The 14,886-nt window shown below is 41.0% G+C and overlaps 1 protein-coding gene across 1 annotated transcript; it reads left to right on the top strand.

The window, feature by feature from the left end:
- Positions 1-3,271: 3,271 nt before the first annotated feature.
- ATP6AP2 (ATPase H+ transporting accessory protein 2) lies at positions 3,272-13,703 on the top strand. Its single transcript, XM_051811693.1, has 9 exons — positions 3,272-3,386; positions 6,183-6,313; positions 8,588-8,716; positions 9,861-9,956; positions 10,150-10,287; positions 10,611-10,664; positions 11,095-11,244; positions 12,005-12,121; positions 12,632-13,703. The coding sequence occupies exons 1-9, from the start codon at positions 3,332-3,334 to the stop codon at positions 12,824-12,826; spliced, it is 1,065 nt and encodes a 354-aa protein (XP_051667653.1). The 5' UTR covers positions 3,272-3,331; the 3' UTR covers positions 12,827-13,703.
- Positions 13,704-14,886: the final 1,183 nt, after the last annotated feature.

Raw genomic sequence — 14,886 nt, forward strand, 5'->3', positions numbered from 1 at the left:
AAATATTTTGGAAACGATGGTGGAGGCAGTTACTCTGCTAGCAACTACACTGGGTTTAGTAGTGACAGAACACAATCCAATGATAACACAGCAGTACAGTACAGACAAATGGCGGGTTCTCTGACTCAGCCTTTTCCTCATATTCCCTCTTCTACCATCACTTCACCCACAATGCTGTTGGTACAGGCAGGGCTCTGGGCAAAGGCAGCATCCAATCACCACATGAGCAATTCCTGATGAAGACATTTTTGCAGAGCACGGTGCTGAAAGAGCCAGTGAACACTGAACACTGGTATTTTGCCTACAGCTGGCACTTGGCTCTTGTGACTGCTATTAGCAGTATATGGCTTTATAAAAATTATTTCTGACCTAATGTGCATGTTGCCTCAATTTTTCACTTGCCCTGAGCAGAAGCTTAGAATGAAATCAGTTTAATAGAATAATTTTGCTGCGCATAGATTTTGTCACAAGTATTGCTTACAGGATTACAAAACTCACTCTCTTCAAAGCACAGCTGGGATCTAAATTAAGCCTAGAGAAAATAGCTAGAGCTCTGCCAGCCTGCAAAGTGATGGTATTATTCTCTTACACTGGGCTTCACTGGTACATAGATATACCCAGTGGGCACTAAAAATCAGTGTACAGAGTTGGTGAGACTTGGCTGTTTCATAATAAAATTTATTGCTTCTATTTATTATTTTCCCAAAGAAGAAACCAAGCTGAGAACAGGGAAACATAAGATACATCTGAAACCATGTTTGTACTGTGATTTCAAGAAGAGAAGCAATTTGAGTAGCAGAGATGGGATAGAAGAATATCCAAATGCAGAACTCTGATTTCTCTTCTATTTGTAGAATTACATTACAGTATTCCTAGCACCAAGAGTTCAGAAAAAGAAAAGAGGAATGCGAATGCTAAAGTCTAAAAAATACAATTTATTGTGCAAATGTGGAAAAAATAAGATGATGCTCTTCGGTTCTGGTATGACTTCCAGAGTGAATGCTTTATGGAAAACAGTGTCAGGATAGTCATATAAGATTCGAAATGATTGCTAACATGCATGGATATGAAACACAGAGAGAGTAACAGTTATAACAGCTTTTAAACACCTTCTTTAAAACAGTCTTATTCACTCTAGGACCTTCTTTTTCAAATCATATTTTAAGAAATCCTTAATTTAGATGAAAAAACTTCTTCCCTCGTCCGCTCTTCTCCCTGCTCTGCACTTTCCACTACATTCCCATCTGAGACAGAATCATATCCACCCAATGCCCTCTAGCAGTTTCACAAATCATATTCTCCTAGAAAGGTAAAACTTGGTGAAACTATGCTAAAATAGACACACTGCACTTGCAAAGTCAAGTGCCCAAGAGCCAGTAAATGCTAAAAATAAGGTAACCCACACAACCTTAATCCAGGACCCATGGGGGTATATGTTATGGTAGCATTGTCAGCTTACTAGATAAAATGATTTTTAAAATCACCCTGCCTTGCTCAGTGCACCAACAGGCGGGGCTCACTGAAAAACAATCATTCAATATCTTTGTTGTTCAGTGATCCAGGCCTTCTCTCTCTTGTGCTCTTTTAATCCTGTTCTGAAGGCAGAAAAGCCCATCAGGAAACAACTATTTTGATCATATCTTTGCTACAGTATTCAGGTAATCTCACCGACATTTATTTGCATTTATTTTACAAAAGCTATTACTCGGTGCAGGTTTTGTGATGCACAATACAGAGTAAACAATAAGCGAGGATTCATTTGAAGTGCTCATAACTTGCCCTGCTGCTGAGTTTCAGAGTAGTCTATGCATTTGGCGTGATTTTCATATTTGACATATAGTTTCCACCTGGCAGCAGTGGGAACAGGAGCTCCTCTTCATTTATGCAAATCAACTCCCAGACAAGGAAAAGACTGTTATTGCCACCTATAAAAATCTGAGTGTAAGTGATTTGCCCATCGTCACACCCTATCATGTGGCAGTGGCAGGCATATAACTTTACTCTCTTAAATACTGTTTGTTGTACACACACTTTCATTTTACTACCTGCCATTCCAGAACCCACTCACTGATTCTCCTAGACAACCATTTTTATTTGTTTTTTTGGTTATTTTTTCAGTGCATAAACGTTGCTCGGGAAGGTTTTCCAAGTGTTGGTTGGAATTTCTAAATGCACAGCAGAATCTGGTCGGATAAACTCTATGGGTAGTAATCCTTGGCATGTCCTGCACATAAATACAGTTTTACCATGTGGATGTGACAGAGTTGCTGCGTTGCAGAAAAGAATAAAAACACTCCCTGGATTTCTGGATTTCCTGTGAACTCACACACGTTGCCTCCTGAGGAATTCCAAAACAGAAAAACCCACCAGGAAACAGCTGTTTTGATCATACTCTTTGCTTCAGTATCCAGGTAATCTCACACACATTTGTTTGCATTTATTTTACAAAAGTCGTTATGTGGTGCCGGTTTTGTGATGCACAACACAGAATAAAGAATAAATCAAGGTTAATTTGAAGTGGTCCTAATACAGTTTTACTGAACATGAAATGGGAGGTATTAACCTCCCATGCCATGCAACAGTTCACCCTCAAAGCCCCGTTTTCTCTGCCTCAATTTGCAGAGATTATCATCAAGATAATCTAGCGCCTAAAAATGTGCAAAGACCCCAGGAAATACCCGCAACTTGATGGCTCATGGTGTACTGCAGGAATATTACACTGAACAACACGCACCACCCATCTGTTCCCATTACAGGCAATGGTGGCTGAGGTGAGACGGGCATGGCTGGGGTAGTCACTGCGTGTTTTACTGTAGGTGTTCTTAAAAAAGTTCAGGGAAGAAGGCACTGAGGGCAGGGACAAGGATAAAGACAAGGGCAGCGACAGGGGCAGGGACTGTGCCAGCACCTCACACCCTCACAGCCACAGCTCTTCGCAGGTGTGGACAGGGCGGAGCCGGCGGCCTCGCTCTCTGATTGGTGCAAATCACCGCTCCGTCCCGCCCAATCGCACTTCGATTGGTGAAATTATCTGTCAACCATCCCCGCCTACTTGTCTCCGCGTTCACGGTGCGGGGAGGAAAATGGTGCAGAGACATCTCGCGATCTGATTGGCCGAGCGGAAACGCCACTCAAGGTGAGACCCCGCCCCCCGGCTGCACAGCTGACCGCTCAACCCCGTGATCGGGAGGGGCTGCGATTGGTCAGTTCTGCAGAGTCCCGCCCAGCCTCGCGGAATCCCGCCCACGAATTGGCTGCGGCGGCTGTCCGTCAACGCGGTGGGCGGGGCGCTCTCTGGTGTCTGTCCGACGGCGCGGCCCGGCGGTGTTTCATGGCGGACATGGCCCTGGGGCTGGTCGCGGTGCTGGTGGCTGCCTGTGTGGCTGGTGTGTGGGCGAGACAGCAGGGTCGGGGGAGCGGGGAGGGCCCCTGCGGGGGGAGACTGCGGGAGAGGGGCTGGGCCGCAGCGCTGGGGAAGGGGCGCGGGGAGGGGAGGGGGGGTGTCTGTCTGTGTGTCTGTACCAGGTTCTGGAGCAAGGGGTGGGAGCAGTGGACTGTCATCGTGCTGCGGCTCCCTGCCCCACACCCCCTCCCACCTACATCCAGAGACGCTGCTCGAACACTTCCCTCTCCCTTTCTGACCAAGGACTGGTTTACATTAAATTATAAATAATATAAATTTCTTACATAATTGTATTATTTATAGAAATTTATTATTAAAATTACATGTATTTTATATTTGATATACTATACACAATACGAATATATAATTATACATGATATGTCTTATTGTATATAGATTATATACAATAAAATATAATTGTATATGTATATTTATAGGTATTGTATATGAATTATATTACAATCTAATTTTATAAGATGAGGCACGGGAGATTGGGATGAGATATTAGACAAAAACGTTTTCACTGTTAGAGTGTCAAGGCATTGGAATAGGTCACCCAGGGAGGTGGTGGAATCAGCATCCCTGGAGTTGTTCCAGAGGCTCTGGATGTGGAGCTGGGTGATGTGGTGTAGTGGTTTAGGGGTTACAGTGGCAGTGCTGGGAGGATGGTTGGACTGGGTCATCTTAGAGGTCTCTTCCAACCTTGATTCTGTGATAAACACACCTCATTTTGTTGCTTTGTGTGAATTTTCATGTTTTGCTGAGCTGCTTTCGTGGTCGCTACAGGGTTCCTGTCACCTGCTGTGAGTCAGGCTTGTGATGACACTTCAAGGCCCTCTAAATACTTTTCACTCAATATTTCTTAGTTCTCCAGGTTCACAAAGGCTTTTGAGAGCTTGAGGTACAATTTCTGCAGGGTAGGAATTTGGTTAAGTATTCCACAGGCAATTACAGGGAATCTGCTTGTGTTCTCATTTTCAAATTCAGTTTTAATCACTGAAATCTTGAACAAGTCTAGCGAGGGCAATTTAAATGATTTTACTCACCTGAGCAGTCTAGCCCCAAGTAAGCCAGTTTTGTCCTGCATAAGTTGTGACTGTTTTAAGGCCTTCTGGAGAGCAACATGTGAAATCCTACAGATTTGTAGCCGTTTTGTAAATTCCTTCCTAAAGAAATTGGTATGGGAATATTTCTGCTCTTCAAAATTGTAATGAATTTTAGTTGTCGTTGAAATTGGCAGCAGGGCATCCAGTGAGCGCATCAATTTAAGTCAAAAAGTTTTTTAATCTCCTTCACATATGTTGCTTGGTTTGGCCTGTTTGCTTCCTTTTGCCACCCTTCCCCAGCCTGCACAGCAGTACTTTGTCCTTTACTGTGTTTATCATAACACAGCTCAGATTTACTGTCAGCATTTGTATGCATGATCATGACCCAGGCTTTAAAACAGCATCTTCAAGGTCACTTTAGTTAAATTTAATGTTAGGGAGGATTTTAGCTGCGCAGCACATCGTTTTGCTCTTGCATTATTTTTGTAAATAGCTTGTAGATTTGTAGGTGTCTGGGAAAACTATTGTATATTGCTGCTTGGATTGGCAATCAATTTTCAGTGATCATATGACTAAATAGCTTTATTTTCTTTAGACAGTTATTCATATAATTTTGAAGTATGCAGTCAGACACATTTTGTGTTTAGAACTTCAGCTTAGAGGCCTGCAAATATTTATTATATATATTTTATATTATTTATATTTATTATATATATATATATTGATTTTCTCATATCTTGTGTCAGATCAGTTTTTTGTTGGAAACCTTCTCAGACTGGTCATTGAGGAGCATATGCCTGAAATTTTGCGGGGTGTGTGTGTCACTGCTTATATATACCAAATAAGTTTTAAAATTTATTCACACAAATTTATTCACACAGTATTGCAGCTATGCTTAAACGACTTTAAAGGAGGAAGCCAGGTTGAAACAAGCCCATGTTTTACACCTATAGAGTCCTTCCTGACTTTATTAAGCAGTAAATTACTCTCACCATTAAAGAGTTTAAAAATATGCTTTTAGTCAACTCTGCTATTTGAGGTAATGGGGGAGAGAGTGAAGGGGGATCCTGGATAAGTGAAAACCCAACATGAGAAATACTGCAGGCTGGGGCTTCACACAGTCAGCTCAGGTCCAGCACTGCATCCAGGGGAAGAAAAGCATCTCACAGTGTCATGTGGTGGAGGAGGCAGAGCAGGGCCACGGGAGCTGTTCTGCAGGATCCAGGTTGTCCTGGCAGTGCTCAGTTTAATCCAGCACAGACAGACTCCGCTGGACTTCCTGGCTCTGGGCACAGTGGCTCAGGCTGTTGTCTGCAGGAACTGAGGTGTTATGCCTAGCAGTCCTGGAAGCAAACAGAGCTGTGTTGATGCACTGTGAGCTGAACAGGATTTTGGAGTCTACGTGGTTCCACTGAGAGTTTGCTTTAGCAGATCTCAACTGTAGCACTGCTTGCAGCCAGTTAGTGAGTACATAGAACTGTTCTGTGCTGTTGCCTGAATAATGGTCCTGCTTCTGTTAATATGGATTTGTTTGTCCTTAGTCATTGCTGTATAGAAACCTTATTTTGTATTCCAGAGCACCAAAATGAAGGGTTCTCATTCCTTGTTTTACACAAAGTGATAGGCATGAGAGGGGGAAGAAGGAATGAAAGAAAGCTCTAATATCCCTTTTTCCATGCTATGTAAGGGAAAGATTGCAAGAACTCTGACAGCTTCTTGTGTTTGTTTTTCAGGTGTCTGTGGAGATGAATTCAGTATCTTACGATCACCTCAGTCAGTTGTTTTCCGAGATGGAAGTTGGCCCATTCCTGGCGAGCGGATCCCAGATGTCGCTGCATTAACCATGGGCTTCTCTGTTGAAGAAGTACGTTTCAGGTCTTGGTTTTGAAACACCTCTAAAACTACAGACCTGCTCACTCAACAGACAAATCTTCCTGTCATGTGCTGGAATATATAAAATACCCTCCTGTTTGTGTTGGGGAATGCATGACTTGTCCGAGGTGGTTTCCGAGCACAGAGCTGTGTCTGTCATGTGAGCAGGCAGAGGTTGTGCTGGCTGGCCAGTTTGAATCATCAGCCATAGAAGGAAGCCTGCAGAGGCTTTACAGTGCTGTTCCTCACTTCCTCTGAGACCCAGCTTTGTGCTGTATCCCCAGATCCATGATCACACACAGCCCTGTCACTCTCCACAGGGCTCTGCTCTTGAGTTCTCTGAGGACCGTGAGAAATGCCTTGGCAAGGCAGGTGTTTTGTCAGGTCAGCAAACCTGTCTGCTGGGCAGAGTTAGTAAGAACAAGTAGGTTGGTTATTACTTAAATAGTAATCCAAATACTTGAAAACATGATTTGTGTTTTCCCACATTAAGTGTTTGGATATAGCTTTGGTGATGTTTAAAGTGGGGCACATGAGAAGGAGCCCTTGGATTGATTCCAGTCTTGCCTACTGAATTTTTTGCTGGGCTTCAACAGAGATGGCTGTTGAAACAGTACATAAAAGTGTGATAGCCAGGCATCTCTAGCAGTGTCTGTGTGCAGCCAGATACTCAATTCTGCAGGCTGGTGTGGGCAGCCAGTTCCCACTTCTTCCAGTCTGCAGCTAGGGAAGAGGTCTGATAAGGCTGGTTTGAATGCAGGTCTGTTTAACCTGTGTTTTGGAATTTGTCTGAAAATATATTGCTTTCAATTAATTATGGTCTTTTCGTCATCAAACTAGTAACAAACTCGTAAGAGCTGTATGCCTAAGAAGTAAATTTTGATTAATTTATCAAGGAGAAACAATGTATTGAATGGTATTGTGTGTGTTGCATGTTAAGACGTCCAGCAAAACAATAGGGTTTGGCCCATTTTGACCACTTGACATTTGGCATACTGGTTATCCGAAGATGTGTCATGGTTATCTTGGAAAAAATTGTTTGAGCACACACCCTGTGCCTTTGCCAAACTTTGGAGTTCATTTGCTGTGCTGGGTCCATACCATCCTTTAGGAATAGTTCTCTATTAGTATTATTTCAAATCTTGGAAGCAGGCAGGGAAGGAAGTGTTTAAATTATTATTCATTTAAGCCCTGAAACTGTAGGTTTTCAGTAGTGTCACTAAGGAAGGCAGAGGTCACTGTGGGCAGCTTCCAGCCCTGGTATGGAGAGTAGTGCAGGGCCCAGGGACTCCTTTTGCAGCTCACATCAAGTCTATGGTCTAGCAGCATAAACTGACAGTGCAGTGGGTACACTGTAGAGAATTTGGAATTCTTACTGCATTACATTTGGAACTATCAAAACCAGTCATTCAATATTCTTCCCTTGTTAAAGCAAAATAAAACTGAACCCCTTTTTGTCCCTGATGGTGCTTTAAATGGTTTTTCCTTTTGTTTCTTTGAGATGATACAGATCATAATGTCAATGACATTTAATTCTAAAATCCTGTTAAGTTGGTTTTCAAAAAACAAGCAGTTATGTTGTTTGCACAAATGGAGAAATCTGTTTGAATTTATTCCAAGTAGATGAGTTTGTATTTTGTGCCTGTATAAACCAGCCAGGTGTCCTTCACTGTGCTCTTACTGATTCATAACTGTAGTAAGTTACTAAGGAATCTCTCTGTTTCTGTGCAAATTTGTAAATTTTAAAATAGGAAGTTGTTGGTATGATTGACAACCCTCTCTTTTTATCCCCCTGTGTCTTTCTGGTACTGAAAATACCAAGCTGTTAGTGGTTTAGTGTGCCTAAACCTCTTTCTGTCGTGTTTTGTGAAAGGGTTTAGGTTTGTTTGATTTATTGTTGGGGGGGTTTGTTTGTTTTTTTTTTTAATTCAGCCTTCACTTATTAAATACAGACTATAATATTTATAGTTTAATTATGGGAGATAACTCTTCATATATCCATTATGTATAATGCTTTCTTAGTATAGACTGCTATGCAGTTACTGGCAGCTTTTAAATTAAGAATGTCTTCATGGTTGACTTGAGACAGCATTACTCAAGATGAAAGCAGCCTAGTATTAACTTACTTCCTCATGAAATTTCCAGTAGGTTGTCCTGCACAGAGATATTAACAAGATAGTAAGTTATTGTACTGTAATATTGGGGGAGGGCTCTTCTTTTTTTCCTTTGAAATGTGATTTATTTTTTTTTTATTATTTTGTAATAGGACCTTCCCTGGCCTGGTCTTGCAGTGGGGGATCTGTTTCACAGGCCACGAGCTACTGTGCTGGTGACAGTGAAGGGAGTGGACAAGCTGGCATTGCCTGTGAAAGGGTTTTCTTACCCCATTGAAAATGTGAGTATCCACAGTTGGAACTGTCACGGGATTTCTGTGACTCTTCTGGTCTGATGACAAGTACATGATTCTCTACCATAGTCCTGGTTGTTCACTTATTTCTTACTTCACTTGAGGATCCCTAAAATGATGGATCAGGCTGTGTAGATCAATAATTTGATCAGACTCCTGTACAAAGGGAGAGGCCTTTGAGAGCACCCAGGGCCTCCTGTGTTGAGTTCAGTAACTTGTTTGACCAAAGCATGTTCTCCTTGAAAGACATCAAGTTTTATTTAATATGTTTGTACCCAGAGGCAGAGAATCCACTGCTTCCCATGGTAACTTACTGACTCACAGTCAGAATTACTAAATTTTTTTGCTTCAAGCTGAGCATGTGATGACATTTTATATGATGTTGATTCTTTGATGTACTGAATCACCCTCTTAGTGGTCTTTTGAGCCTTCCTCAAGTTCTTAACTGTGAAATACACCACTTTGAGACACCGTTCCATTACACTGCAGCAAAAAGAAAGCAACCGACAACACAACATTTACCTACCACTGTCTGTCTTTGCTAACACTCTTCTCAGGCTTGTCACAGCACCACAGTCATTTAGTTTGGAAGGGAACTCATCTAGTCCAACCCACTGATCAAGCAGGATCAACCAGAGCTGTGTTCAGTCAGGTTTTGATTATCTCCACAGATGGAGACTACACAACCTTTCTGGGCAACCTTTGCTGGCATTTGACCATCCTTGGAGAGAAAAGCTTTATTCTTGTGTTCAGATAAAATTTCCTGGTTTTAAATCTATGCCTCTTCTGTCATGGAACTTCTTCCAGACACCTTGTAACATGACACAGTAACTTACAAAATATTGGTAACTGTGCAGTGCCTGCTCACTTCTCCTTTATAATTACATTGTCTGCTGTAATCCAGTTTGCTGCAGTATTGGATGAGTTCTTCATGTTGAGCTGGTTTTTGTCCAGCATGAACCCACAAACCCTTTTCAAATAAGTTGTTTTTAAGGTTAATTAACTCTAGTTAATTCTACTGCTGCCCAACTTGGAAAGCTTTGTTCTGCACCAGTTTACCATGCATAATTATCTCCTTTTAGATCATTAGGCCCTGTTTAACCCAAAAATTTCACTGGACTTTGTCTTCCAGGCTGTTCCTTTCAGTCTTGACAGTGTTGCAAATGCTATTCATACTTTGTTCTCTGAGGAAACGCCGGTGGTGTTGCAGCTGGCCCCCAGTGAGGAAGTGAGTATTGCTTCACTTCTGATTCCAGTTGTTCTAAATAGTTAAACCTCTTTCCACTTGTGTGACTGGAGCAAAACCAATGGATTATATGAAAGTTTGCTTTGGAGAGGGCGAGTGGGATTGATTGTTAGTCTGTGACTGGAAAAACTGGAAGGGAAGCTCTGCTGTCACTAAACAATGGCTGTTCCTGCAGAGGGTGTACATGGTGGGCAAGGCAAACTCCGTGTTTGAGGATCTTTCTGTCACACTGCGCCAGCTGCGGAACCGCCTGTTCCAGGACAACTCCGTTCTCAGCTCCCTTCCCCTCAACTCCCTCAGCAGAAACAATGAGGTAAAAAAACCATCAATCAGTGGGAACTTCTATGATTTTTTTTTTCTAATATTCTTAGTTTGTGCTTTTTGCTTCCTCCCCCTTTTTCTTCCCCCTTTCTTTGCCTAGGAGAATCTACTCTTAATTTTTTCTAATGGAATTCTAGTAGTTAAGTTTTCAGGACTTTTTGTAACTTCTGTGAAAGAGTTATTTCCTTCTAGCATGTTCTGATGCTGTAGCAGACATGACCTGTTATAAAATACTGAGAGTTGCAACAAAACAATATCTCCCTGACTTAGGTCTCATGAAAGCAAATACCTGTCCCTTTTTGCCTCTTTTCCCAGGTTGACTTGCTTTTTCTGTCAGAACTTCAAGTCCTACATGATATTGCAAGCCTGGTAAGTTTTTTTTGAAACCTTTTCCCCATCTTTAGTCACAAACTTCAGAGATCTTTTATGAAGGTAGAGAAGCTGTAGCCAGCATACTTGGCAACCAGTGATACATATTCTAGTGTGTCATCAGTCGATTGCATCAGTTTAAAAAATGCATTCTGAAGCAATTTGTGTCAGCCCTATCACTGCAATTGTGAATGAGAAGCATCTGTAGTGTTTTTTGTATTGTGTGGGAGCAGGGGGAATTCTGAGCTGCTGTTTCTCCATACCCAAAGATATGGGAAGTACTCAATGAAGAATTTGTTGGGGCTTCCTTTGTTTTCTTACTTGAGAAGTACAATGGTAGTTAAGAACATGTTCTTTGTGAAATGTGGGGTCTTTTTAAAGTAACCTGTGTATGAATTAATTTCTTTCTGCCCTCAATGGTGTGCCAAAGCTGTCTCGACACAAGCACTTGGCCAAAGATCACTCTCCAGACCTGTATTCTCTGGAACTGTCTGGTTTGGAAGAGGTTGGAAAACGATATGGGGAAGACTCTCAGCAGTTCAAGGATGCTTCTCAAATTCTTGTAGACTCCTTGCAAAAGGTACATTTTTCTACCTAATGAACAAACTTCATGTTAATATTAAGGAAATAATTTTTTATGCTAATGACAAGGGAGTTAGTTTGTTGACTACCTTATGCTTTGAAGTGTCCCTTCATTGGTGATGGCTTGCCTGATGCTTGGTTTTTAAAATGCAGTTCATTTATAAAATCTAATGTTACAGTTTGCCTCTCTGGAAAGTGTTGACCTGATTCTACAATGTGTTTAGATATTTTGCATAAAGAAGTAGGGTTGTAGTGAGTGTGTATCAACATGACTCAGTATATTTGTTTTTCTTAAATAAATACCTTGCATTTGAAACTACAAGTATGTCTCACAAAAACTGGCTCTTGGAAATGTGGAAATGTATAAATCTAAATTTCCAAGCCTTTAAAATAACTGCTGTTCATCCATCAGTGTGCTCAACAAAGTAATTCTTCAACAGGTCTTATGTAATCATCAGTAAAATTTTTAGTAAGCATGATGGAAAAGTGTAAAAGCATGAATTTGCTAAGCCAGAAAGCAGGCATAAGCTACAGTCTGTTGAACAATGACTGAGGAGGTTGAAAGAGGCCTTGTAAACTGAGGAAAGTTTACACTTTCTTAGTGAAATTCTAAAATAGTGTAGCTATTCTAAAATAGTATAACTTTCCATGATTATTCCTGAAGCTGACATCTTATGTTTTACTATCTTGCTAACAAAACTCTGCCTTATTCCTGGCTACAGTGTAGGTTTTTAATTAAATCACTTTTGCTTTTCCAGTTTGCAGATGAGATGTTTAATCTGTATGGTGGGAATGCAGTGGTAGAAGTGGTGGCTGTAAAGGAGTTTAATTCCCCCCTGATAAGGAAGACTCGCTCCATTCTCCAGTCTTCACAGGTAGAAGAGGCACATTTTTCTATATCTCGTTTATTAAAACTCATCCAAATTGCATCAGTTCTTCACCTGAGCATAACTTTTTCTCTAAAGACTAAAATACTGACTATGATTTAGCCATGGGTGCAGAGGTCGGCTTACTTACCTGTCTTGATCTTCACTTAATCATAGAGTAACTTGAGTTGAAGAGGGCTTTGGAGGTCACCTAGTCCAACCTGCTGCTCAGAGCAGGACTAATTTAGGAGTTAGATCAGGCTATCCAGCTAAGTTCTCTGAAAACTTCTTCCCTTATGCCTTATTAGAATTTGCCTTTCTACGTTTTCTCCCCAGTGCAGCAGTGCATGCAAGTCCTGCCTCCCAGGTGTGGGAACACGTTTTCCTTGGCTTGCTGGCAGGACTCCAGACTTAGTCCAGGATGGAGTTGCCCTATTCATGTTGCCTAGACTTTTCAGGGAGTCAGAATGTTTTGTGTGCAAGCTCACTTTGAAGTAATACACGTTTTCTTTGTTACAGACTGAAAAAGAAAATCCGTATAACCTTGCCTATCCATATAACTACAACTACTCTGTAATCTTCAACATTATTCTGTGGATGATGATAGGCCTTGCTTTAGCTGTGATAGTTATCTCCTACAACCTCTGGAACATGGATCCTGGGTATGACAGCATTATTTATAGGATGACAAACCAGAAGATAAGAATGGATTGAACCACACCGTATTTCAGCGCAAGATGAGAAGACTAAGGTCTCCTTCAAACTGTGTGGAAAACAAATATTCTGACATGGTTAATTGTGGAAGTTTTTTAAAGGTGTATTTATTTCTTAAGTATTTTTTCCCCTCTCCGAGACTATTTTAAATGTTAGTAGTAGCACCAGATGGGATTTAGAAATTGAAATCTGCTTGTTTAAAAAAAACCAAAACAACAACCCCCGAAATAATTGTCATTAAAGTAACATCATTCCATTTTTTTTTTATTATGTAACATGAGTTTTTGAAAAGGCCTGTACTGCCTGTGACTGTGTGCAAAACAGAGAAATTGAAATTATGATAGCAACATGTTGTTTGAAACTTTTACACTGGACGATTAGAAATTATAGCTAAATTGTTGTGTTGTATATTATGAACCAGCTGTAAATGTTTGATGTAAATATTTATAATGGTTATATGTAACTTCAGAGAGGATAGTAAATATTCTTTAGTAAAATATTAAATATAGAAATATTTCTAGAAGACTACAACTCATTTTGATCTCATGTTGGTGGCTCAGAGGTGAGCTGTAAAAAGAAGGATCCTTTCCCTAGAACTTCAGTGATTTGGAGGTAAATAACACTGATGTGGCTGGTCTATACAGTGGAGTCTGTAAATACTGAGGTAGCACCAGTCTGGTCATGGTCTAATGTCACATACTGTTGAAAGTTCCTGTTATGATGGTTCATGTTCCTTCATTTGTGTTGATGTTGTTATAAGAAAAAAACCCGATTCTTTCTGATGATAAGAGTGGACCAACACTTGATTTAAGTATACCTGGATTATAGTCCTGCTTCAACCATTCAATAAAGCAAAGAACAGTTGTTCTTGAATGCATTTATTCTTTGTGGTTTCATAGGTGTGGCTACTTCTGTTTAGTATTTGTTCAGCTGACTAGAGCAGGTTCCAGCAGCATCCAACATGTGACAGTGGCCCTAAGCCTGTAGCAGTTTAGTTTTAACTGTCCTCCAAAAGAAAGATGATCATGTATGGATTAATTTTCCTAAACCAAATAGTGAGTGTAGTTAAAAGAAGAGGTTGATCTCTGGCTTGAATCTTTTGTAGAATTACCTAGTTTTTAGAAACTCATTTGCTCTTGTGGTAAAGGGAGATATTCCAGATACAGCAATGTGAATGGATACTGCTTTTTGCTTCTTGTTGTCCTCTAATATGCTTAACTTACCCTACTGTTAGGAGATAGTTGTTCCACTTCCAGGAAAAATCTGCTCATTGAATTACTCTGGGAATTTACTGGGAATGTCTGTCTGAATTGGTGGCCTTGAAGTTGTTCATGTCTTGGAGATCCTGGAGAGCGACTCATGTTGAATTGAGCAATGTTCTGCAGCCCAGGAAGTCCAGTTCAGTATGTTACAATTGTTTGACATTACTTTTAATGGCATTTAAAGTTAATCTGGATGATTTATATCAGTAGATAGAAGAGTTGCACTGCCAGTTTCTCTGACAAGAATGTGTGCTCTAATTACTGAACACTCTCTAATGTGCTGTAGCAGAGCAGTCGAGGGAGGGTTCTTGGCCAGGTGTGAGAAGTAGGACACAGTGATTATGTGGATGATTATGTTTAGATTTATTGCTAATACAGTATCTAAATATTGCCAATGCAGTATCTAAATAACAACTCCATCAACTGTAACAATGGATTATATTGTCCTCAGGTCATGGTCCCTCCTATTGAGTCACAAGCTTCAGAGAGACCCCCTCCCCTTGCTTTCTAAACTTCTCTGAGAAGTCTCAGTGAGGCTAGGTCCGTGCTGACTCACATTTGTCAACAACTTGTGTCTAAAGGGTTACAATGTCAGCAGGATGGCTGGAAACCTGCATGTTTGTCCTTGGCCTTTCAGAATTCACAATTGCAAAGCAACAAAGCACCTGTGGAGATACTTTAGGATTTTGTCTCCCTATTTGACCTTTACTCACCCATCCAAAAGTGAGTGTTCCCTGTCTTTGGGCTGGAGAGTGGGGGAGAGGGCAGCGGGATCCACTTGGAAGCTGCCTGCAAGAT

Source organism: Manacus candei, unplaced genomic scaffold (assembly GCF_025592945.1).
Source record: "Manacus candei isolate 608988 ecotype Guabito, Panama unplaced genomic scaffold, ASM2559294v1 h1tg000083l, whole genome shotgun sequence".
Classification (NCBI taxonomy): Eukaryota; Metazoa; Chordata; class Aves; order Passeriformes; family Pipridae; genus Manacus; species Manacus candei.

Coding starts and splice junctions, on each gene's coding strand:
- ATP6AP2 (XM_051811693.1), top strand. CDS start 3,332: ATGGCGGACATGGCCCTGGGGCTGGTCGCGGTGCTGGTGGCTGCCTGT. Junction 8,717..9,860: donor TTTCTTACCCCATTGAAAAT/GTGAGTATCCAC, acceptor TTTGTCTTCCAG/GCTGTTCCTTTCAGTCTTGA. Junction 11,245..12,004: donor TTGTAGACTCCTTGCAAAAG/GTACATTTTTCT, acceptor TTGCTTTTCCAG/TTTGCAGATGAGATGTTTAA.